Genomic DNA, 25,780 nt, shown 5'->3' on the forward strand with positions numbered 1-25,780 from the left:
GGTCGTCTGGTACTCTAGGAGCTTGGGGTACGCCGGCCGAAGTACCAAGTTTATAGTCATGTCGGCGTCGGTGTTGTCGGTAATCTCCCGGTTCTTAGAAGAGTACTTGAGCTCCACTCCTCAGCGTCTGAAATTGTTGGATGCATATCTCTTGTATATACTGCTGACCGGGGCGCTGCAATTCGGTTACTGTCTCCTCGTGGGGACCTTCCCCTTCAACTCTTTCCTCTCCGGCTTTATCTCTTGCGTGGGGAGCTTCATTCTAGCGGGTAATGATTCAGTAATAATCTCCATAATAATGTGTTTCTTTGGTGCGCTGCTTTTATTCCCACAGTGCTCGTCTCTTTGTATCAGAACACTGCCTTGTCAAGTTATGAGAGGAGCCTGCATTGCTCTCTCTTTGTGAATGGGGAAATGGAGGGTCAGACAGGTGGCGTGCCTGTTACTGGAGAATCACCAAGGAGCTGGAATTAAATATAGAAACCACTTTCATGCTGCTGTGCAACCTGGTGATCCTCTTCACTTTGTATATATAGTCCAGGGAAAACTTCTTCCCAATTTCCACCTAGCTTTAACACAACTTTGAAGTTGGTAGACTTTTTTTTTTTATTTTTAAACTTACTATAGTTGACTTACAATGTTTTATTAATTTCTGCTGTACAGTAAAGTGATCCAGTTATACATATGTATGTGTATATGTATATATATATATATATATTCTTTTTTACGTTATCCTCCATCGTGTTCCATCACTGATGATTAGATATAGTTCCCTATGCTATACAGCAGAATCTCATTGCTTATCCACTCTAGGGTTAGGTGCTATAGTTTGCATCTACTAACCCCATACTCCCAGCCCATCCCACTCCCTCCCCTTCTCCCTGTTCTCCATGTCCATGGGTTTGTTTCTTTTCTGTAGATAGATTCATTTGTGCCATTATTCCAGATATAAGCGATATATGGTATTTGTCTTTCTTTCCTTTTTTTTTTTTTTTTTTTTTTTTGCTTTTTAGGGCCACACCCACAGCATATGGAATTTCCTAGGCTGAGAGTCGAATTGGAGTTACAGCTGCTGGCCTACACCACAGCAACGCTAGATCCAAGCTGTGTCTGTGACCTACACCACAGCTTGTGGCAACACTGGGTCCTTAATCCACTGAGCAAGGCCAGGGATCAAAGGTGAGTCCTCATGGATGCTAGTTGGATTTGTTAATGTGAGCCATAATGGACACTCCATTTTTTTTTGTTTGTTTTCTCTTTCTGACTTACTTCACTTAGTATGAGAGTCTTTGGTTCCATGCATGTTGCTGCGAATGACATTTAATTTGTTCTTTTTTTTGGCTGAGTAGTATTCCACTGTATATATACACCATGTCTTTTTTTTTTTTTTAAGGCCACCCTCAAAGCTTTGGAGATTCCCAGGCTAGGGGTCCAATTGGGGCTACAGCTTCCGGCTTACATCACAGCCACAGCAACGTGGGATCTGAGCCGAAACTGTGACCTACACCACAGCTCACGGCAACGCGAGATCCTTAGCCCACTGAGTGAGGCCAGGGATTGAACCCGCAACCTCATGGTTCCTAGTGGGATTCATTTCTGCTGTGCCATAATGGGAACTCCAACGTCTTCTTAATCCATTCATATGTTGATGGACATTTAGGTTGTTTCCGTGTCTTAGCTGTTGTGAGTTAGTGCTGCAATGAACATAAGGGTGCATATATCTTTTTCTCTTTTTTTTTGGTTTTTAGGGCCACCCCTGTGGCACATGGAGGTTCCCAGGCTAGGGATCAAATTGGAGCTACAGCTGCAGGCCTACGCCACAGTCACAGCAACATCAGATGTGAGCCACGTCTTCGACCTACACCACAGCTCATGACAATACCAGATCCTTACCCCACTGAGCGAGGCCAGGGATCAAACCCGAAACCTCATGGTTCCTAGTCAGATTCATTTCTGTTGCACCACAATGGGAACTCTGCATGTGTCTTTTTCAATGAAAGTTTTGTCTGGATAGATGCCCAGGAGTGGGATTGCTGATCATATGGTAGTTCTATATTTTGTTTTCTGAGGTACCTCCATTTTGTTTTTCGTAGTGGTTGTACCAGTTTACATTCCTACCAACAGTGTAGGAGCGTTCTCTTTTCTCCACACTCTCCAGCATTTGTTATTTGTAGGCTTGTTCATAATAGCCATTTTGACGTGTGTGAGGTGGTACTTCATTGTAGCTTTGATTTGCATTTCTCTAATAATTAGTGATGTTGAGCATGTTTTCTTTGGCTGTTGGTCATCCATATGTCTTTGGAGAAATGTCTGTTCAGGTCTTCTGCCCATTTTTCAGTTGGATTCTTTGTTTTTTTGCTGTTGAGTTGTATGAGTTGTTTGTATATTTTGGAGATTTAAGCCCTTATTGGTTGCATCATTTGAAACTATTTTCTCCCATTCCCTAGGTTGTATTTTTTTTTTTTTTAATGGTTTCCTTTGCTGTGCAAGAATTGGTAAGTTTGATTAGGTCCCACCGGTTTATTTTTATTTCTATTGCTTTAGGAGACTGACCTAAGAAAATATTTGTAGTGTTGATGTCAGAGAATGTTTTGCCTGTGTTCTCTTCTAGAAATTTTATGGTGTCTTGTTTAGGTCTTTAAACCATTTCGAGACTATTTTTTTGCATGGTGTGAGGGTGTTTTCTCTTTTCATTGATTTACATGCAGCTGTCCAGTTTTGCCAGCATCACTTGCTGAAGAGACTGTCTTTTTCCCATTTTATATTCTTGTCTCCTTTGTCAAAGATTAATTGACTGTAGATTTTGGGGTTTATTTCTGGGCTCTCTGTTCTGTTTTATTGGTCTGTATGCTTTTGTACCAGTACCACACTGTCTTGATTACTGTAGCTTTGTAATATCGTCTGGAGTCTGGGAGAGTTATGCCTCCTGCTTGTTTTTTTTTCCCTCAGGATGCTTGTTTTTTTTTCCCTCAGGATTGCTTTGGCAATTCTGGGTCTTTTCTGGTTCCACATAAATTTTTGGATTATTTGTTCTAGTTCTGTGAAAAATGTCATGGTTAATTTGATGGTGATTGCATTGAATCTGTAACTTGCTTTGGGTATTATGGGCATTTTAATGATATTAATTCTTCCATCCCAGGAGTGTGGAATATCTTTCCATATCTTTGCGTCCTCTTTAATTTCCTTGATTAATGTTTTATAGCTCTCAGCATATAAGTCACCTCCTTGGTCAGGTTTATTCCTAGGTATTTAATTTTTTTGGATGTGATTTAAAGTCAGTAGACTTTTAAAATGGAAAACCCGGAGTTCCCGTCGTGGCGCTGGGGTTAACGAATCCGACTAGGAAACATGAGGTTGCGGGTTCGATCCCTGCCCTTGCTCAGTGGGTTAACGATCTGGCGTTGCCGTGAGCTGTGGTGTAGGTTGCAGATGCGGCTCGGATACCGCATTGCTGTGGCTCTGGCATAGGCTGGCAGCTACAGCTCCGATTAGACCCCTAGCCTGGGAATCTCCATATGCTGCGGGAGCGGCCCAAGAAATGGCAAAAAGACAAAAAAAAAAAAAAAAGGAAAACCCACCTCTAAGCATCTCTCTCACCTTAGCCTAATCACTCCTAACTTCCTGTAAAACTTGTCAGTGAATAGTGTAAGGAATATAAATATACATGCCTTGCTTGTTGAATCATTCTTAGTTGACTTTGGATTAAGCTGCCCTGCCTATTTCTTGTGGATGATGCTTTTTTTTTGTTGTTTTTTGTTTTGTCTTTTTGTATTTTCTAGGGCCACACCCACAGCATATGGAAGTTCCCAGGCTAGAGGTCGAATTGGTGCTGTAGCTGCTGGCCACAGCCATAGCAACTCAGGATTTGAGCCGTGTCTGCGACCTGCACCACAGCTCATGGCAACACCGGATCCTTAATCCACTGAGCAAGGTGAGGGATTGAAACCACAACCTCATGGTAGTCCAGGTAGTGTTAGCCAGTAGAGTTTATAGGTGGCTACCACATGAGCCTTTGTAATCACTGTATTGCCTGCTCCATGACTTGGAGAACATGCCGAAATTCGTGTGTGTGTATTTTTTTTTTTTTTTCTTCCCAACATGATCATCATCAGTCAAGTTGTATATTGTATTTTGAATGTAAGACAAGGTATTATATGGTAAAAGTTTTGAGGATACATCTGGTGTATTTCTTTTGTCTTAGTGAGTCTATACAGTGTGATTGGGGCACAAAGTACAACATTGGAGACTTCATTTCCAGTGGAGATTTTTTTGGGGGGTAGGGGGGGCTGTACCCATGGCATGCAAAAATTCCTGGTCCAGGGTTTGAACCCTTGCCATAGCAGTGACTTGAGCCACAGCAGTGGCAACACTCCAGATTCTTAACCATTAGGCCTCCAGGGAACTCCTAAGTGGAGATTTAAGTACAGCTTAAAGTTACAAATCTATAGAATGCTTTTTACACATTCAGATAGCTAGTTCAGGCTCATGCCTGCCTTCTCTGTTTCTTAGATCTTAAAGTAAGCTTAAGGAATGGTGCACTAGCCTGGTCTGGAGTTGCAGAGTTAGCCTGTATTGTCTTTCGATTTTGTTTTAGGTGACTAAGACCTTGTTCTTTTTTTTTTTTTTTTTTTTTTTTTTTTTTGTCTTTTTGCCTTTTCCAGGGCCGCTTCCCGAGGCATATGGAGGTTCCCAGGCTAGGGGTCGAATCAGAGCTGTAGTTTCCAGCCTACACCAGAGCCACAGCAACACGGGATCCGAGCCTCATCTGCAACCTACACCAAGCTCATGGCAATGCCAGATCCTTAACCCACTGAGCAAGGGCAGGGATCGAACCCTCAACCTCATGGTTACTAGTTGGATTTGTTAACCATTGTGCCACGACGGGAACTCCAAGACCTAGTTCTTTATAGCAGTGTTCTGACTTTGAGGAGTTTATAGGTTCCCATCATCAGATACACTACTCTGTTTGCATCACATTCCCCATAAATACTGTACAAGTGTAAGGATTTTATTAGTCAGATTGGAGAAGGAATCTTGAAAATTTTGTCTTCCAGGTTGGAAAAGTAGGAATAGGGCAGGGCCTAAAAGCTAATTAAAAAAAAAAAAAAAAAAGCCTCCTTTATGCTTAAATCACCCTGGCTTCATAAGTTTCTAGGGTTAAGAATGACTTCTCAGCTCTTCCTTGGTGCTGCCTACAAAGGTGGCAGCCATTTCCTGCCTGGCATGGTGGCTGCTCTCAGACCCTTCGTGAAGCCCAAGATCATCAGAGGACCAAGAAGTTCATCTGACACCAGTCAGACCTATGTGTCAAAATTAAGTGGAACTGGCGGAAACCCACAGGCATTGACAACAGGGTGTGTAGAAGGTTTAAGGGCCACATCTTGATGCCCAACATTGGTTGTGGGAGCAAAAAGAAAACAAAGCACATGCTGCTCAGTGGCTTCCAGAAGTTTCTGGTACACAGGAGCTTGACGTGTGCTGAGATTGCTCACAACGTCTCTTCCGAGAACTGCAAAGCCGTTGTGGAGAGAGCGGCCCAGGTGGCCATCAGGGTTATCAATCCCAATGCCAGGCTGTGCAGTGAAGAAAATAAATAGACAGGAGTTCTCATTGTGGCTCAGCAGGTTAAGAACCCAACTAGTATCCATTAGTTAAAGATCCAGTGTTGCCACAACCTGTGGCAGATGTGGCTTAGACCTCGAGTTGAAATGAATAGTGGGCTCGTATGCACATTGCATCTGTGTTAATAAAACCATGAAACTTGTTCAGTTAAAAAAAAAGAATGACTTCTCTGGGCAACATGGAAGAGGGTGGTTTGCAGAAGAGTGAGTGTGGTCTTGAGTGGAAGATTTTGGCGTGGTAAAAGCCAGAAGATTATTTTGAGCAGATAATTTTTCCTTATGCCCAGTCATACTTTTTTCCTTTTATTTTTTTGCCTTTTTGGGCTGGACCTTCGGCATATGGAAGTCCCCAGACTAGGGGTCGAATCGGAGCTACAGCTGCCAGCCTTTTACGCCAAAGCCACAGTCACGTGGGATCCGAGCTGCTGCTTCAACCTACAGCACAGCTCACCGCAATGCTGGATCCTTAACCCAATGAGGGAGGCCAGGGATTGAACCCACATCCTCATGGATCCTAGTCAGGTTCGTTAACTGCTGAGCCACGAAGGGATCTCCCACTCAGTTGTATTTTTGAAGCTCTTGTGGCTAATTTGAATTGGCAGACTCCCTTCTCTCTCAATGAGAAGTTCATGCCTTGTCATTGAAGAGAATGCCTAGTGAAGGGACTTTTGATAGCGGAGTCCTGGATTTCCCTTATGGCCCAGTGGGTTAAGGATCCAGTGTTGTCACTGCTGTAGCTCTGGTTACAGCTGTGGTATGTGTTTGATCCCTGGCCCAGGAACTTCCACATGCCATGGGTATGGCAATAATAATAATAATAATAATAATAATAATAATAACAACAGTGGAGTCCTTATGGGGGGTTGTGATTTTCATTCCTATTAGATAACAGGTAGCTGGGTCAGAGAAGTGAAAGCTGCTTCAAGAAAAGAAGGGATTCATGACAATTCATAGTTGCTGTAGAAGGGTATTACTTACATTTCTTTTGACAGCTTTGATCTTACAAATCCACTGCTGCCATTTGTTAGCCCAGATCCTCACCTGGATACTGGTTTTAATGGGAAATTTGAAATTGGGAGTTTATCCTTTGTTCTGATTTTTGAGAAGAGAATGCTTGTCCCTATTTATGATGCTAAAGTTTCTAACTTCTCCATGTTGTGTTTCCTATTGGAAGAAAAGGGAGGAGACCAGTTTGGCTGAGGAAAGGAGTTGTAGGAGATTATGTTGAAGGATTAGGAGGTGTTGGAGGCTAGAGCTTTGAGTGCCAGGCTAAGGAATTTTATCCTGTAGGTAATAGGAATATATCTAGTGATTTTTATTTTTTTATTTTTTAAGATTTATTTATTTACTTCATCTTTTTAGGACCACACCCACAGCACATGGAGGTTCCCAGGCTAGGGGTCTAATCAGAGCTGTAGCTGCTGGCCTTCGCCACAGCCACAGCAATGCCAGATCTGAGCCGCTTCCGCGACCTACACCACAGTTCACAGCAACACCAGATCCTTAACCAGCTGAACAAGGCCAGAGATCGAACCTGCAACCTCATGGTTCCTAGTCGGATTCTTTTCCCCTGCGCCACAACGGGAACTCCATGTTTTTTAAGATTTGAGTAACAGAGAGAATGGCATTAAAAATGGTGTTAGTTTGTAGGATGAATTGGCGGGAAAAGTTCTTTAGTCTGATTCCCTTAATTTCTTTTTGGCAGTTCTCTTCCATTCCTTCTGCATGTGTTATTATAGCATTTGCTCTTTGGAAATTGATCAGCACATTTTAAACCAATATAGAATGCTACATTTTTTAAAAAGCCTGGTGTTATTTGGGCCTGATGAAAATGGTCTATTTTCTTCTGTTGTCTCATGACTGAGAGACTTACCCATGGTTTCAAGAAGGAGCCAGAGGTTGAAAATTGCCATTGGGAAATCTTTTGGGGGGGGCATCAACAGTTTACAGTATAGTAGGCTGTTAAAGGACTTCAGAGGTAGAATATTTTTCTCCTTCTAGACAGATTTAAAACACTCTCAGGAGTTCCTGTCATGGTGCAGTGGAAACAAATCCGACTAGGAAACATGAGGTTGTGGGTTCAATCCCTGGCCTCGCTCAGTGGGTTAAGATTCCAGTGTTGCCGTGAGCTGTGATGTAGGTTGCAGATGAGGCTCGAATCTGGCATTGCTGTGGCTGTGGCGTAGGCTGGCGGCTACAGCTCTGATTAGATCCCTAGTCTGGCAACCTCCATATGCCTTGGGTGTGGCCCTTAAATGACAAAAGACCAAAAAAAAAAAAAAAAAAAAAAAATCCTCAGCAGTTGACTGTTGATCTTGTGGTTAGATAACTAGAAAAGGACATCTGTCCCTTTTCCGGAGTAGCATCCCAGTGTTGGCAGCCCTTCTGGTTTCCTTTTTTACCTAGCTGAAATCCCTTTTTGCTCGTTTAAAGTGCTGTTTAGGAGGGAAAAGTGGAAAACATTAAGACTGTCCTTAAAATAAGTCTTTGATCTTGAAGTCAGTTTTTAAGTCATTTCATGACTTTGCTTTATTCTATTTTCTAGTCTATATGAAATAATTTTTTAAAAAAAGTTTTTGGAGTTCTTGCTGTAGTGCAGTAGGTTAATGATCTGTCTTGTCTCTTGTTGCCTGTTCTATCCCCAGCTGGTGCCTGGATCACAGATGTGGCCTGAATTTGATCCCTGGCCTGGGAACTTCCATATTCTGGGGATGTGGCTGAAAAAGGGGGGAAAAAAATGTTGTGTGAGTTCCCTGGTGGCTCAGCAGTTTAAGGGTCTGGTATTGTCACTGGTGTGTCTTGGGTTGCTGCTTTGGTGTGGGTTTGATCCCAGGCCTTGGGAACTTATGCATGCTGAGGGCATGGCCAAAAAAAAAAAAAAAAATTCCCCTTAGTTTACAAATCCAAAAAGTTTGAATTTGAAAGGTAAGGAGGACTGATTCTGAGTATTTTCTAGTGCCTTGGAGCTTCTGGGCTGTGTGTGGACTCGGGACCAGCATTTCTTTAGGAATTATCTGTTAGATTCTGGGACTGTAACTGTTATCCAAGAGATTGGAAGTTTGCCAGCCTTATGTCTGAGGATCTTGTTTCTAAATCTTTTTCATATTCATTGCTACCTCTTCATCCTCTGTCACTCAGACTCTCAATATCTCTTATCTAGACGACTGTAATTTTTCCTTTTTGATCTCCCACCTGATCTCCCTCCCTCCAGTCCACCTTCCACTGTGTTTGCAAGCTTGATTTGATTTGCAGATCTGATTGTGCCACTCCCCACATGAAATTTGTCTCTGGTTCCCAAAGAACAATTTAAAAAAATTTTCATCATGTAGAGGCTTTGGTCTGATCCTGGCCACATGTCTAGCTTCATCTCTTGCCTCTGCCTCCTCTGTACTTTATGTTCCAGCATTTTGAGCTACCTGTTATTCCCTGAACACATGTGAGAGGCAGACAAGTAAATTGGGATATGGTGCTGTGATGGAGTATTGGCGAGAACAGGAACGCAAATAGGCACTCAGCCCTGCCCAGTGGTCCTATATTACTTCCCTAATATGTTTTCTTTTCCAAAACATACTTCATAATTTCTCTCTTCACTCTTTTCTGTGTTTCTTTTTTTCTTTTTTTCTTTTTCCTTTTTTTGTCTTTTCTAGGGCCACACCTGTGCCATATGCAGGTTCCCAGGCTAGGGGTCTAATCGGAGCGGTAGCCGCTGGCCTGTGCCAGAGCCACAGTAACTTGGGATCTGAGCCACATCTGCGACCTACACCACAACTCACGGCAACGCTGGATCCTTAACCTGCTAAGCGAGGCCAGGGATCAAACCCACAACCCCGTGGTTCCTAGACGGATTCGTTAACCAATGAGCCACCATGGGAACTCCTTTTCTGTGTTTCTTATTCTTTTTTTTTTTTTGTCTTTTTGCCTTTTCTAGGGCTGCTCCTGTGGCACATGGAGATTCCCAGGCTAGGGGTCTAACCAGAGCTATAGCCCGCCAGCCACAGCCAAAGCATCTCGAGATCCAAGCTGCATCTGGGACCTACACCACAGCTCATGGCAACGCCAGATCCTTAACCCACTGAGCAAGGCCAGGGATTGAACCTGCAACCTCCTGGTTCCTAGTCGGATTCGTTAACCACTGAGCCATGACAGGAACTCCTGTGTTTCTTATTGTTTATTCTCAGTTGATGATCCTCTTTATTATTTTTATTATTATTTTTTTTTGGCCATGCCTGCAGCATGTGAAAAATTCCCAGGCCAGGGATTGAACCCATGTCAGAGTAGTGACCTGAGGCACAGTAGTGACAGTGCTGGATCCTTAACCCGCTGAGCCACCCTTGCTTTATTTTTTTTCACTAAAATCCTTTCATCTTCCCACCAAGGATCGTAGCAGCCCACCTACACTTGTACCCCTACTCTTTGCCCTAGTCCCTGTGATGGTGGAGAGTGTGTTCCTCTCCTGTGAAATGCAGCTCCTTGGTTTGTGCAGAGGCTCTAGTCTTCCTTGCTCAGGGACTCAGCTTCTGCAGTCAACCCTCCGTCCTGCATCATTGATTTCTCTTTATTGGATCATTCCCATCATATATGCACGCTCTAATATCATCCAGTTAAAAAGAAATCATTTGGAGTTCCCTGGTGGCTCAATGGGTTAAGTATCTGGTGTTGTCACTGCTATGATGCAGCCAAAAAAAAAAAAAAATTATTTGACCCCAGATACCTTTCCAGCTGCCATTCCCTTTCTTTCTTCTCCATCGTCACAGAATTCCTTGAAAGGATAGTTAAGTTGCTGTTTCTGCTTTCTCACTCTCCATTCATTCTTTAACTTACCCTTGGTGGTGGTCTGTCCCCCCCACTACAGTGAAACTACTTTTGTCATCTTGCCAGATCTAATGGTCATGCCCCTCTCCTTACCTGAATGCTCAGCAGCTTTGAGCACTTCATGTAGTTGGCTGCTTCTGTGTGAGTGGAGTACTTCTCAAAGCTTTAACAACACTACATTCTCTTGCTTGCTCCTTCTCACCTCACTGGTTTTTCCTTCTTGCTGTTTGTGGTAGGTACTTCTTTGTCTAAGGGCATTTGTCTAGCCCCCTTCTCTTTGTATTTCTTTCCCATTGGTGAATTAAAATAATGCCTGTATAACTGCAACTGCCACCTTTATATTTTCAGTTTCAACCTGTTCCTTGAATTGCAGATTAGTAAATCCAGTTGCCCACTTGACATTGTCACTTGATGTCTGACACACAACTCCAAATTGAACCTTCCTGCCCAGCCATCTGTCTGTTCACCAGTCAGTACATGGTGTTAACACTGGTGAAGTTGTTGAAGCCAAAAAACTTAGGAGGCTTTCTTGATCCCTTGATTTCTCTCACATCCATTACATCAGTAAGCCCTGTCTTCTCCAAAATAGAGCCTGTATCTCTTCCCTTCCGTCCATTTTTACTGTCGTTACCCAAACTCTTAGGCTCTTACATGTAAGATGCTTCTGCTTCTTTAACTCTGCAAACTATTCTCCACTTCTACAGTCCTTAAAAAATGTAAATCATATTTTACTCATCTGCTCAAAACTTTGAAATAGGAGTTCTCGCTGTGGCACAATGGGATTGGTGGGGTCTCTGCAGTGCTAGGATGCAGGTTTAATCCCTGGCCAGGCGCAGTGGGTTAAAGGATATGGTGCTCCTGCAGCTGTGGTGTAGGTTGCAGTTGGGCTCAAATCTGATCCTTGGCCTTGGGAACTTCATAGGCTGAGAGGTGGAAAAAAAAACAAGAAAACGAACAAAAAACTTTGAAATATTTTTCCATTGCACTTAGAGCTGCATTCAGACTCTTTACTGAAGCTTTCAAAGCCCCACAGGATTTGGTGCTTGTCATTCTCTTGCCTGTGATCACTACCGTCTGGTTGGTCTGACCTGTTACGTGTAGAACATGTCAAGATTTTTCTTGCTGCCTAGAATGCTCCACCCATAGATCTTTGGTTGGCGCCTATCTTTCAAATTTTGGTCTTAAATGTGGATTGGAATAATTTTTTGGCTTTTTTTCACTTAATATGTCTTGGATACTAACCTATAGAGAATTGATCCCATCCTTTCGAATAATTGCATTGGATTTTATTGTGTGTCTGTAGTGTAATTTTATTTAAATAATCCCCTTGATGTCATTTGGACTGTTTTCACTTTTTTTTCAAACATGCTGTTAGAATGTCTTTGTTCTGTAAGATAAATTAGAAAGGTAAGAATACTTTAAATATTAATAGATGCTGCCAGAATTGCTCTCTCAGATGAATGAACCAAGGGGTACTGGCTGCAGCAGGATTTTAATTGGCTGCCCTTGCTTCAGTCAGGTGTCCTTCATAGTTTGAAGGGTCCAGGTGCCTGAAAAGATCAGTGGTTTTTCCACAGTTTTTGCATGTTTGGGCATAATGAAAACTCTTTTGCTATGGCGATAGGTTCTAGAGAGGTAGTCTGGTAGTTTTCTGACCTTTGGGTTAGATTTCAGTTCATTGTCTTTTCTTGGTTAGTGATGGAATGGATGCTAGCCTGAAGCAGATTTAGTTAAGTCGTGTAATCGTTTGTCACAGGTGTAAAGATGTTTTGGAAAAGTGTATTCCTAGAGCTTTCTTTTCACGTCAAATGGTGACTGAGGCTACTGTATCAGGTTGCAATCTTGAAGGGCGTAGAATGTGACAATGGGGAGTTCTCTATCAAAGTTATAACTTATAGCTCTTGCCTTTCCTGAGACAAGCAGCTGCTAGAGCTTTGAGATCAGTGATTATCTACAACTGGAGTCCCTGCCGTGGCTCAGTGGGTTAAGAATCCAACTGTAGTGGCCGCTCAGTCACTTCAGAGATGTGGGTTTGATCCCTGGCTTGTGCAGCAGGTTGAAGTGTTGCCACAGCTGCAGCAAAGGATGATCAGATTCAGTCCCTGGCTGCGGAACTTCCATATGCTGTAGGTGCAGCCAAAAAGTGAAAGTGAAAAAAAAAAAAGATTATCTACAACCATGAGGTCCTTACGGATAAGCATCTCTGCTATCCAATGTTGTGCTCATTCTGTTGCAAATAATTCACAATTTTATAACATTTGGTCATTCAGCCTAGCTCCTTTGTTGCTCTCTCAAATACATCTTGATCTAGGTATAATTATAAACTTAAATCAGGAGGTAAGAGAGTTCTAAAGATTTTTTGGTTTTATATATATCTAAAACTAATACATGTGTGTGTATATATGGGGGTGTGTGTGTATGTATGTGTATATATATATATATTTTAGGGCTGCATCCATAGCATATGGAAATTCCTAGGCTAGGGGTTGAATTGGAGCTACAGCTGCTGGCCTATGCCACATCCACAGCAATATGGGATCCGAGCTGCATCTTCGATCTACACCACAGCTAATGGCAGTGCTGGATTCCTAACCCACTGAGTGAGATCAGGGATGGAACCTGAGTCCTCATGGATACTAATTAGGTTTGCAACCCACAGAACCATGATGGGAACTCCATATTTATATATATGTATTCCATATGTATATATATATATTATTATTTTTTTTCTAAGTAGGCCTTTGGTTTTTAGCCTGAGAAGTCATAGTGTTCCCTTTAACAAACAGTTAGCAACGTAAAATTTAAGTGTACAACTTAATGAGTTTTAAATTCACCCTTTTAGCCATCACTAGATCAAGATATATAGAGCATTAGCAGGAATTAGGGGCCTCTCCTCTCACCTCCCCAGTCATCTGTCCTTCTGTCGAAGATGATGCTATCCTGACTTGTATTTCCATAGATTGGTTTTGGCCAATTTTAAGCCTTATGTAAATGGAATCATATAGCATGTGTTTTTTGGCTTCTGGATTGTGAGGCTCAACATTGTATTTGTGGAATTTGTCCATGTTTTGAAGTTCCTTTTGACTGCTATATAGGTTTATCTTGTGTGCATGTGCCATAAAAATTTACCCATTTTACTTTTGGTAGATATTAAATTGTTTCTACTTGAGGGCCTTGATGGGTATCGTTTGCGCATATGCCTTTTGATGGACTTAGGTGTCATTTCATTAGTCATACTTGTTTCATACTTCTTGATAATCATTTTTATGTTTTTCTTCATGTGCAGTGTGTCTGAGAATACAGATCAACCCGCAGAACAAAGCAGATTTCCAAGGCATCTCCCCAGAGCGAGCCTTTGCTGATTTTCTCTTTGCCAGCACCATCCTGCACCTCGTTGTCATGAACTTTGTTGGCTGAATCATTCCCGTTTACTTAATTGAGGAGAAGGAGACTAGAAGAAGGTAAGTGACGATCTTAGTGCTTGCCCATAATGTTGATTTTAGGACTAGAAGTTGGAAGGGGCTGGTTTTGATCTGGTTGGCAGGGTTCCCTTATTGCTGATAAGACATTTGCAGAATTTTCCATATTGGCCTGCAAAGTATGCATTAATATCGTGGTTCATGAGTGCTGCTGCTCTTGGTCATTGCCTTCTCGTCTCACTGTTCTACAGATCATTAAGATAACAGAAAATGAGAGTTTGCTTGTAGCTGATACATTAATTTCCATACCAATAACTCCATGAAAATAACTCTGAGATCTTGGAAGAGATGTAAATTGTGGTTTTGCTTTTAGATTTGCTTTATAATTTTTTTTTCTGATTGTGGTCTCAGATGACTTCAAATGCTGGGCCATTGTCCCCACGGTACCCAGTATAGTGCTTACATCTGATAAACGTCCAGTGTATGCTGAATGAATGACCATAGCTGTTTGCTAATATATGTGCTAAATTAAAAACTAATGGAAAAATTGGATTAGCTTGGGGGAACACTTTAAAATATAGGATGAGATGCTTTTTGGTTCATTTTGCCTGTTTGTCTTTCTTAGCATTGGAGCTCTTTTTTCCTAAGTAAATACATATAGAATCTCAGTATATAAAAGAGCAGTGGCGCCAGAGTTGTTTTGACTGACAAAAGTTGAAAAACCCTCTTTGCTTGGGCTCTTCACGTGTGGTAGCCCTCCCCTCCATTCCTCCCTCCTAATAAGCAGAATCCCAAGTTCTGAGAATTACTTGACTATATTGATGCTTATTTTATATGTGAAAAAAACGGAGGACCAGGACAGTCCACTGGCGAAAGTGGTTGCCGGGTAGTGCCTCAGTCTAGTGCTGCTCTTGGCTTAGTGCTCTTCCAGTATCCTGTGTCACTTACTGATGAATGAATGTGCTTTGTCCTTTGCCTGTCCACTACAAAATTAAATGTTGCTATTACTAAGGTAGAGACACGAGAACCTTAGGAAATGTTAATTTTTTTAGGGGGAAGAATACCCCAGGACCAACCTTTTTCTGTCATTACTTAGAAAGGTATCATTTTCGTACATATCAGAAATCTAACACAAGAGTTAGAGCAACAGTGGGCAAAGTGAATGCAATAGCATTGACTCGACTGTTTCTGGCCTGAATCAATCAGTTACTTAATATATTATGTAAGTTTCTTTCATTATTGATATTGCTCCCCAAACAATTCTGTTATGTTCAGGTAAGGTTTCTTTTTCTTTCTTTCTTTCTTTTTCTTTTTTTGGCAGTGTAGGTTGACAGAGATGGTGTATATCAGTAAAAAAGTTGGAGAACCACTTCTTACTATCCTAATAGAGTTGGACTTTTTGGAGACCGGATCAGGACTTGAGTTGTTCCCCCATGTGCCAGTCAGTGCCTTGATACTGGGAACACAAGGAGAAGTAAAATATGGCTCCTACCTTTAAAAAGTGAACAGTCTAGAAGGGGATAAGCCATGTAAACATAGCAGTTAGAGCCACACTAAAGACCTGAACAAGGCTCTGTGAGGGTCCAGAGCAGGGGGCTGCCGTGTCATCTGGGAGCAGAGGCAGCAGACAGGGTGTCTGGCCATTGACAGCTCCTTGAGTACAGCTAGGAAACTCACCTACCAACAGTGACCTTCATTGACCTGCGAACATCATAAGTAACCCTTGGGCTTGGATAGTAACCTTGTTGGGAAGGTCCTAAGTCTTCTGATTGCCTTACTCTGAATTTCTGAAGTTAATTTTTTTTTTTTTTTTTTTTTTTGGATGAGTCGTGGTGTGTGCTTTAAGCAGGGAACAGAGCAAACAGTTCAAGGATATTCTCTAAGATCAGGGAGTTACCAGATCATGAAAAATTACTTCCTAGGGCTGATGTGATTGGAGGAGAGCTCTGCTGCAAAGAGCTTAGTATTTCAAAATTATGACAAAAACAGAGAGAAAGCAGGCTCAGCAGAAATTGCATGCTGCAGGCCATATTAACAACCTAGGGCTACCTGTTCAGCAGGGAATTATGGGCCCAAGGTACAGCACAGTCCTCCAGTCCCAGATGACGTGTTAAATCCTTCTACAGACAGTGTATTTGTAGAGAAATTCTGTGGGGGACTCCTCAGGGGGTTTTTCATAGAGATCCTTCATTTGACATATATTGTACTGTCCTGCTCTCAGTTTTCAAATATATAACTATTTGCCTTTTTTTCCTGTGCTTCTAACTCAGTTCTGTGTGCGATGCGCTAAAACACTTTTAAACTGATTTTCAAGTGGGCTTTCAATATTTATATCAACTCAGAAGACAGAACAAAACAAATTGGATATTCTCCGTATTTGCCAAGTATGTTGAGAATACATCTATAGTGTACTGCTCTTGTGTGAATTTGGGGGTGACATTTAAAACCCAGTAGCTACTCTGAAAAAGGCAAATAAAAAGAAAATGGCATTGAGTTAAAGAAATTTACTTAAGGAGAAGTAAGGAGGTTAGCGGATAGTGAGTGTTCACGTGGGCCAGGCTGTAAGTGCTCCTCATTCTGTTTTTATTTTCAAAACAGTCTCATGAGAATAGGCTTGCTAATTCCATTTATAGATTAGAAACGGAGTTTCAAAGAGGCTTGCTGGAAATCTTTTAAGTCTGATAATCCAGTCTGATGTCAAAAAAATTTTTTTAATGTCTGTTTTTGCTTAAAGTTTCTTATTTTAAAGTATTTGACGATTGCAGTTAAATGTGTTTAAAAAGTTTCCACAGGAGTTGTTGTTGTGGCTCAGTGGTAACAAACCTGACTAGTATCCATGAGGACGTGGGTTTACTCCCTGGCATTGTTCAGTGGGTTAAGGATCCAGCATTGCCGTGAACTGTGGTGTAGGTTGCAGACGTGGCTTGGATCTGGCATTACTATGGCTGTAGTGTAGGCTAGTGGCTACAGCTCTGATTCTACACCTAGCCTGGGAACCCTTGTATGCTACAGGTGTAGCCCTAACCCCCCCACCCCCAAAAGTTACCACAATTATTTTATCACTGTCCTTTCCTTTATTATTTACTTTCTTTGCTTGTATTATGACAATTTAAAAAATATAGAAGATATGGGGAATAATATAACAAACACCACCATATGTCTGTCACCATATATCTGTCGAATGAACAGATTTTTAAAAACAATTTATTGGACTATAGTTGACTTACAAAGTTGTGTTGATTTTAGGAGTACAGCAAAGTAAATCGGTTATACATATACACATATTCATTCCTTTTCAGATTCTTTTCCCATATAGGTTATTACCCAGTATTGAGTAAATTTCTCCATGGTATACAGTAGGTCCTTGTTACCCATCTATTTTAAATATAGAGGTGTGTGTATATCAGTCCCAATCCCCTAATTTATCCCCCCTGCCATTTCCCCTTTGGTAAACATAGGTTTGACTTCAAGATCTTTGAGTCTGTTTTGTAAGTTCTAGTGTATCATTTCTTTTAGATTCCACGTATTAGAGATGCATGCTATTTATCTTTCTCTGACTTAGTTCACTTAGTATGATAATCTCTAGGTCCATCCCCGTTGCTGCAAATGGTATTATTTAATGATTTTTAACGGCTGAGTAATATTCCTGTGTGTGTGTGTGTGTGTGTGTGTGTGTGTGTGTGTGTGTGTGTGTGTACGTACACACCACATCTTCTTTATCCAGTCCTCTGTTGATGGACATTTAGGTTGTTTCCATGTCTTGGCTATTGTAAACAGTGCTGCAGTGTACATTGGGGTGCATGTATCTTTTTGGATTTTGGTTTTCTCCAGATACATGCCCAGGAGTGGGATTGCTGGATCATATAATAGTTCTAAATTTCGTTTTTTAAGGTACCTGCATACTGTTCTCTATAATGGCAGCACCAGCATACATTCCAACCAACAGTGTAGGATGGTTCCCTTTTCTCCACACCCTCTCCAGCATTTATTGTTCGTAGACTTTATGATAATGACGATTCTGACCTGTGTCAGGTGATACCTCATTGTAGTTTTGATTTGCATTTCTCTAATAATTAGTGACATTGAGCTTCTTTTCATGTGCTTTTTGGCCAACTCTCTGCCTTCTGTGAAGAAATGTCTGTTTAGATCTGACCACTTTTTAATTGGGTGCTTTTTTTTTATATAAAGCTGTATGAGATGTATATTTTGGAGATTAACCCCTTGTCAGGGTTTGTAAAGACTTTTTTCCCATTCTGTGGGTTGTCTTTTTGTTTTGTTAATTGTTTCTTTTGCTGTGCAAAAGTTTTTAAGTTTAATTTGGTCCCATTTGTTTATTTTTGTTTTTTATTTTTAATACTCTAGGAGGTGGATCCAAAAAGATACTGCTGCAATTTATGTCAAAGGGTGTTCTGCCAATGTTTTCCTCTAGGAGTTTTACAGTATCTGGTCTAATAACATTTAGATCTCTAATCCATTTTGAGTTTATTTTTGTCCATGGTGTTAGTGTTCTAATTTCATTCTTTTACATGCAGCTGTCCAGTTATCCCAGCACCACTTATTGAAGAAACTGTCTTTTCTCTGTTGTATATTCTTGCTCCCTTTGTGGAATGAATAGATTTTGAACAGGTAAAACATTGTAGATTGAGCTGATGATCCTTTGAATCCCTCCAGTCCCCATTCCTTCCCTTTGCTCTAAGACTTGAATGAACTTCTTCTTTGTTCAGCTAGGACTAGTGCAAAACCTAGATCTGTTAACACAACCTTTTCCAAACTTCAGACTTCTGTGGCCTCCTGAAAACTTGTCCAAAGATGGCAGTGGACAACTTGTGGTTAAAGTTAGCTGTTCAGTTGGCAGCACTGGTATGGGTGGCTATCCTGGTGGTCAGGAATAGACTCATGGGAGTTCCCACTCTTGTGGGGCAGTGGGTTAATGATCCAGTGTTACCATAGCTGTGGTTTAGGTCGCAGCTGCAGCTCAGAGTCAGTCTGGCCAGGGAACTTCCATGTGCCATTAGTGAGGCCAGAAAAAAAAAAAAAAAAAAAAAAAGAATTAGACTCATTTTTTAGATTATCTTAAAAATGAAAATGCAGAAGTGCAAAATGCTTCTAATGGGCTTCTGAGTTGAGAGAATTCATGTACACCTCAAATGATGATCAGTGTTTGGCATTTAGGTGTCAGTAAATCTATTTTTTTTTAATTTTTTAAAAATATTTAAATTTTTTGTCTTTTTGCAATTTTTTGGGCCGCTTCCGCAGCATGTGGAGGTTCCCAGGCTAGGGGTTGAATCGGAGCTATAGCCACCGGCCTATGCCAGAGCCACAGCAACGAGGGATCCGAGCCTCATCTGCGACCTACACCACAGCTCACGGCAACGCCGGATCCTTAGCCCACTGAGCAAGGCCAGGGATCGAACCCGCAACCTCATTGTTCCTAGTTGGATTTATTAACCACTGTGCCACGATGGGCACTCCCAGTAAATCTATTTTGAATGAATGTGTGATATAGAAGTTCAGTAGATTTGAATATTTAAGTATTTATTTACACACTATCTGTAAATGTTTCCTGGTTTGTTTTTCCATGTTTCCTTGTGAAATTCTTTTCAGAAAATCCGCCTATCTCATGTTCTGAAGGGAAATGAAGGAAAGGGGGACATTGGGTCACAGTTTGGGAAGGAAAGTTCCTGTGACTTGGGCCCTGCATCAGAGGGAAAAGTGAATGGGGCTTTGATGAAGGGACAGACCTGAGCTTGGAAGTGTGCTCAGCCTGGGGGAGAGTGCTGAAACCTTGTTAGTGCTGCTTTGTTTTTATGATGGACACTGTTCTCCCACAGGTCTTTTAAAAATTCAGTGTTTAACCCTGGCTGGAGCAAGGGGGCTATAGGGCTTGGCCGAACATCATTCTAACAAACAGTACTATTTACAAACAAGCAATTGCTCTTGGCTTTTCGAATTCATCAGTAAAGTACTACAGTAATCTAGAAAATTACCTCTGGAAAAGAATCTAAATGTTATTTCCTAGACTTTACTGCCACCTAGTGGCTTGTACATTTCATTGATGAGAGAAGGTACTACAAAGCCTAAGAGAAATTGAATTTGGAGGAAAAAGCCACCCCATACCTTTGTGATAAAACTTGTTTCTTTCCTGTCACAGGAGGGCAGCAGAGATCCAAGAGGGCCTATGTATTGGGTGGGAGGGGGTGACTTTACATTCTGGCCAAAAGGGGGCGATGTCGAGTTAGGCACAAAAAGATGTGTAACCTTAAAGTAGCCCCAGGGCTTTGTTATATAGGGAAGACCAAGTGCACAGAGACCCACATGTTTACCTTTTAATATTTCCTTTTCTTACCTTGTCAGTTCAAGGGCTTCCTTTTTGGTTTATTCTAGACCTGTTTTTGTTCTCAGCTTGATCTCAAACTGGCAATAATCTTTAATTTTTCATTGGTGCGGGTGTGTGTGTGTGTGTGTGTGTGGCTTATTTTTTATTTCATTTTCTCTGTGACATTTTACCTTCTATTGAATTAGGTCTAGTCACTAAATAAGTTATCAAAAAAAGGAACTATTCTAAATTTGTAGAAAAATATTTTGAGTTGGCAGAGTATAATCTTTTTTTCAATTCATTTTTACCTGATTAGAAGATGAGATTCTTTTCCTCTTATTTTTGAAACCTTGAACCTGGAGTTCCTGTCGTGGCTCAGTGGTAATAAACCCGACTAGTATCCACAAGGACTCTGGTTTGATCCCTGGTCTTACTCAGTGGGTTAAGGATCCTGTGTTGCTATGAGTTGTAGTGTAGGTTGCACATGCGGCTCAGATCCCACATTGCTGTGGCTGTGATGTAGGCTGGCAGCTAGAGCTCTGATTGGACTCCTAGCCTGGGAACTTTCATATGCCGAGGGTATGGTCCTAAAAAAACAAAACAAAACAAAAAAACACCTTGAACCTGTTTATTTTATTTATTACAAATAAAAAAGCTAATTGATAATTCTCTAATTGGTGACTGAACTCTATTTTGTATTTGGTCCATTTATTAAAAGCTACATAAAAAAGAATATTAAGTAGATTTGTGTTTATAAAGCTCATCCCCTGCCTTATTTTCTCTGTCCTTGCAGCCCAGATGGTTCCTCCTGGAAGTCATCCTGCCCCTGAATTGCTTAGGAGCCTCCTCTTGGGGCTCTTAGGGTCCCCTGGTGTATGCCTCTAACTCTGCACTTACCATATTGTTATGAAACCATTCGTTTTCCTGTCTCTCCCACTGGACTTCTAATTTCTCTGAGGATAGGGACTTTATTAGCATAGCGTTAAGGGTCACAGTGCATGTTTGCTGAAGGAATGTGTGAATGAATAAATTATTTTCAGCTTCAAGAAAGTGTAGAATAGAATAGCTTGTATTATTAGTTACATGGATGCTAAGACACATGGCAAGTGTTGTGGAAGAAAGGAGCCAAGGAAACAATTGTTATGAGGGGCTGTGGGGTGGGGAACGAGCAGGAGGCTAGAAGTCGGGAGACCTGTGTTGTTAACTAGTTTCATGGACAAATAAGCTTATCTCTGGGCCCCAGTTTCCCTGTCTGCACAAGGAGGGGATTGGCCTGGATGGTCCTCAGAGGCTCTCGCATGCTGTTAAAGCCTCTGATGAATAGTATTCATGATAATCCCATTGTGTTTGAGGAGAACCGTGCTGTTTGTGTGGATCCTCATTTGAGCTTTGCTTTTTTCCCCTCTTCTTGCTTTTTTCTTCAGTTATTTTTTATCCATATTACCAGGTTTTCATCGTCCATCACAGGAGATGGAGAGTTAAAGTGTGACCGTCTGTAACAAAACGTGCAATATTTGTATAAGGCCTTTTATAAAATGAGACATCATTTGTCAAATGTTTTACAGTTCTCCCATTACCAGGCTTGCAGGACACACATATACACAGCAGCCCATGTGATCCTCACGGCCTCCCCTGTGATGAAGGGAGACAAATAGTAGTATTCCTGGTTTACACCTGAGGTAATTAAACCTTGGTGAAATGTAAGTTGACTTCTCCAGAGCCTGAAACTAATGTGACCAAGTGGAAACTTAATAAAAGACATTTGACTCCAAACTTTTACATTCCTTCCTCTATTATGTTTAGAGACTTTGGGATGATGAATATATACATCTCGTTGGAAGGTTTCCATTAATAGTAGTAAAGTTGCTTCTCTTTTTTTTTTTTTTTTTTTTGTCTTTTTAGCTATTTCTTGGGCCGCTCCTGCGGCATATGGAGGTTCCAGGCTAGGGGTCGAATTGGAGCTGTAGCCACCGGCCTACGCCAGAGCCATAGCAACGCGGGATCCGAGCCGCGTCTGCAACCTACACCACAGCTCACGGCAACGCCGGATCATTAACCCACTGAGCAAGGGCAGGGACCGAACCCGCGACCTCATGGTTCCTAGTCGGATTCCTTAACCACTGCGCCACGACGGGAACTCCTGCTTCTCTTTTTTAAATGAGAAAAACTTAGGAGAGGTTGATAAGAAAGGCTGAAGACAGGTTATCCGAGATGTTTCTGCAAAAGTTGGTTATCTTTAATGTGGTCCGAAAGAAATGGAGGAGAGTGCAGATTGGGAGTCCTGGCTTATCTAGCGAGGGTGACCCTGGACCAGTGCTGTTCAGTAGAACTTGGTGTTGGGGAGATGGAATTTTGTGCCAGCCACTGCAGTGCTAGCTACATGTAGTTATTGAACATTTGAAATATGGCTAAGTGACGGAGGCACTGAATTTTAAATTTTATTCATTTAGCTAAGTTTAAATGGTTACCTGTGGCTAGTGGCTGTGGTGTTGAACAGCACAGCTCTGGACAGATCAGGTGAGTTTCTTCATCTATAAATGAGAGGGTTAGACTAGCTGATCTCTAAAGCTCCTTTTATTTTTAGAAGTAGATGATCTGTGCCTCCTGAAATTATAGTGATTCACATTGAGCTCTGAACCTAGCGTTTCTGCAGAATAGTTTTCGATTTACATTTTCTCCAATTTCAGTATTAATTGGGTGACTAGGATCAGGAATGAGATGGATCTGAAGGAGAATCAGTATTTGAGTGTAATCTGCTCAGTGCTGGTGTCTGAATAGAGATGGTGCTGGGGAAGCATACAGATTCCAGATAGAAATGACCCTGTCTGGCATCATCTTTTGTGTCTCTACAGAGAGTAATTATTTTTAATGGCTCTTTGTGTTGTGCCTTGCTTTCTCTTAAGATGATGAGAACAGGCTAGTCAAACGGTGCTGTCTTTCCCCCTTGGGTGAATGGACTGAAGAAGTCATGCTAACTCTTCTCAGTAGTTGTCTTCCACCTTCATGCTGCGATATCAGGGGAGGGAATTTTATTAGTCAGTTTCCTGAAACCTTCTCCCCTATTTAACAGTTGAAATCATTCTTCTGAGCTGGTGAATAGTCTACTTTTGTTGAGCTAATATTTCAAAGAGAGAAAAAAAAAAAAAAACAACTAAATGAAAAAAGGAGTTCCTGTCATGGCTCAGTGGTTAACGAATCCGACTAGGAACCATGAGGTTGGGGGTTCAATCCCTGGCCTTGCTCAGTGGGTTAAGGATCTGGTGTTGCTGTGAGCTGTGGAGTAGGTCTCAGACACGGCTCGGATCTGGCATTGCTGTGGCTCTGGTGTAGGCCGGTGGCTACAGCTCCAATTAGACCCCTAGCCTGGGACCCTCCATATGCTGCGGGTGTGGCCCCAAAAAGACAAGGGGGAAAAAAAAAGGGAATAGAAGTATATAAATAGGAATTTTGGGAAAGCCATTGTCAGAAGGATTTACTTTCGTGAGTCGTTTTTTGCCTTTTAGACAGGCCAGGCCCAGTGAGTTAGATTTAAATGTTTCAATACCATAGGATCTCAAAGCTTGACTTTTGTACTAAATGAGGGTTTCTTTGATAATTTGAAACATTAAGGCTCTTCACTGAAATGGCCCTGTGCTCTAATTCTCTTGTACTTTGGCTGTTAGAACTCATGTGTATTAGTTCACAGCCTGTTGTCAGTTTGCTTTAAGAAATTTGGTGATGGAGTTCCTGCTGTGGCACAGTGCGTTAAGGATCTGGCATTGCCACAGCTGGCAATGAAGGTCGAAGCTGTGACTTGGAACTTCCATATGCTGTGAATGCGGACCCCCCCCAAAAAAACTGATGGAGTGAATAGGTGAGTTTGAATAGGTCTCTTTGTTCTTATTTGACACTGTCATCGATCACTTTTGCTCCTTATTCTTGCTGTTTTTTTTACATATTTCTCATAATTCCACTGAGGTAGGAGTGTCCTGCAGTTATGTAGCATTTTTCAAAATATCGTTGTAGGTGAAATAAAAGCAATTTGGCGAGAAGTGTAAGATCTTTCCTTTAAGCTCTGATGCTACAATATCAAGGTCACCTGAATCAAAACACAGAATAAGGCTGTGCCTTTTGCGAGTCATGACACGTATAGAAGACTACGGTGTTTTTATGGCACACAGCAGGAAAATGGGCTGCTTTTGGCAGGAGACACTGGGGCCCCTAGGGAGCACAGCAGGCAGGCAGCCCTCCCATAGGGAGTGGGAAAGGAAGCTTGTGTCCTCAGGGCAGGGCTAGGACCCCACTTCACAACTCACAGACCAGTCTCATCTGACTTTGGCAGCAGCATGGCCACTTCTCTTAGAGTTGTTCTCTACCTCTTTGTTGCCTAAAATAATCTTACCTTTAAGTGAAAACAAAATTACTTTTTTTGTTTTGGTCTTTTGTTAAGTCTGAGGTTAGGAATTTTTCTTTCTTTTGAATTCTTCCTTCCATCCCCCCCCAAAAAAAACACCCCCAAAAAACAAAAACGAAAAAATTTCTGGAAGTTAGTGCTTTATAAGCTTTCTAAATCCAGAAAAACTCTTTAGGCTAAGTTGCAGCCCTCTAACCTCAAAAAAGGTTTTGGATCAGAGAGGTCAGAGTGGCTTAAGTGAAGTTGTACAGCTAATTAATTGTAGAGCTGGTGTGAGAACCTGCATCTGTAGTGCCGAGTCAGTTATGCCTTGGTGTGCTTGGAATTCAGATTTGAACTCTGAATTTTTATGTATAGCTCTGTAAAATGTTCAGTGAAAAATGTTTGTTTTATTCAGGTTGTTCTAGCCTGGCTTAAGTATGGTCCAGAATTTGGGAACCCCATAATTACCTTTGTCTTTGGGGGGCTAGAATTAAATGGAAGGATTTGAGGCCCTGTCTGTAGTATCACATGATATTTTTAGAAACCTCGAACAGCTCTTCTTACCTTTCTGCTTCTTTCTTTCAGGTTCACTCTGATTTCCCCTGGACAAGAGCTCTTAAGATGGCAGTTTGCTGGACACATGGATTTTCTTCAGATTTATGCTTACTACCACTCTGATTGTACAGAGCCCAGAAAAGTCCCGCGGCTTCTGACTCAGAATAACTTTGTAACTTCGTACTGGTCATTTATTAATACAGTCTTTGCCTGCCATTAAATGTAACCTTTTTGCCTTCCAGATTAAAGAATTCCATGCCACTCCTACCCCTGCCTCTGGCTCTGTTTTTTGTTTTTATTCTTTTTTGGGGTTAAAACCCTTTTTTTCCTTCAATCCTCTGGGCAGAGCTCTTTAGGAGTTGATAACTTGCAACTTTGAATCTACCTCCACGTTTTCAATAAGTGTATTTGCGGTTAATGACAAAGGCAGTGCTGACATCCCTGGGAAACGACAGCCCTTTGTCTTTTCCCTGGAGCTGGTAATCCTTTACTAATCCTTCAATCGTTGCAGGTGGTTCCGCTCTTGTGACACAATGCATTCCTGGAACTGCATCATTAAGCACTTTGTTAGAAATTTAACTCAGTGTGTGCTTCCCCATTTATATCTGTTTCAACATGATTTAGTGGTGAAAGTGAAATATGTATCTCTTAGACTGCATAGGAAGAGTGCAGAAAGTGGGGC

The 25,780-nt window shown here is 41.5% G+C and overlaps 1 protein-coding gene and 1 pseudogene across 1 annotated transcript; both read left to right on the plus strand.

Moving 5' to 3' along the window:
* On the plus strand, window positions 1-25,364 carry DAD1 (defender against cell death 1). Its single transcript, NM_213944.1, has 3 exons — window positions 1-269; window positions 13,720-13,894; window positions 25,129-25,364. Exons 1-2 carry the CDS (start codon window positions 59-61, stop codon window positions 13,848-13,850), a joined length of 342 nt encoding a protein of 113 aa, NP_999109.1. The 5' UTR covers window positions 1-58; the 3' UTR covers window positions 13,851-13,894; window positions 25,129-25,364.
* LOC106504476 lies at window positions 4,807-6,028 on the plus strand (annotated as a pseudogene).

Source organism: Sus scrofa, chromosome 7, assembly GCF_000003025.6.
Source record: "Sus scrofa isolate TJ Tabasco breed Duroc chromosome 7, Sscrofa11.1, whole genome shotgun sequence".
NCBI lineage: Eukaryota > Metazoa > Chordata > Mammalia > Artiodactyla > Suidae > Sus > Sus scrofa.

What these genes read in the sequence shown, in the direction of transcription:
- DAD1 (NM_213944.1), top strand. Translation starts at nt 59, where the DNA reads ATGTCGGCGTCGGTGTTGTCGGTAATCTCCCGGTTCTTAGAAGAGTAC. An exon ending in GGGGAGCTTCATTCTAGCGG is followed by an intron (nt 270 to 13,719) that starts GTAATGATTCAG and finishes CTTCATGTGCAG; the next exon opens with TGTGTCTGAGAATACAGATC.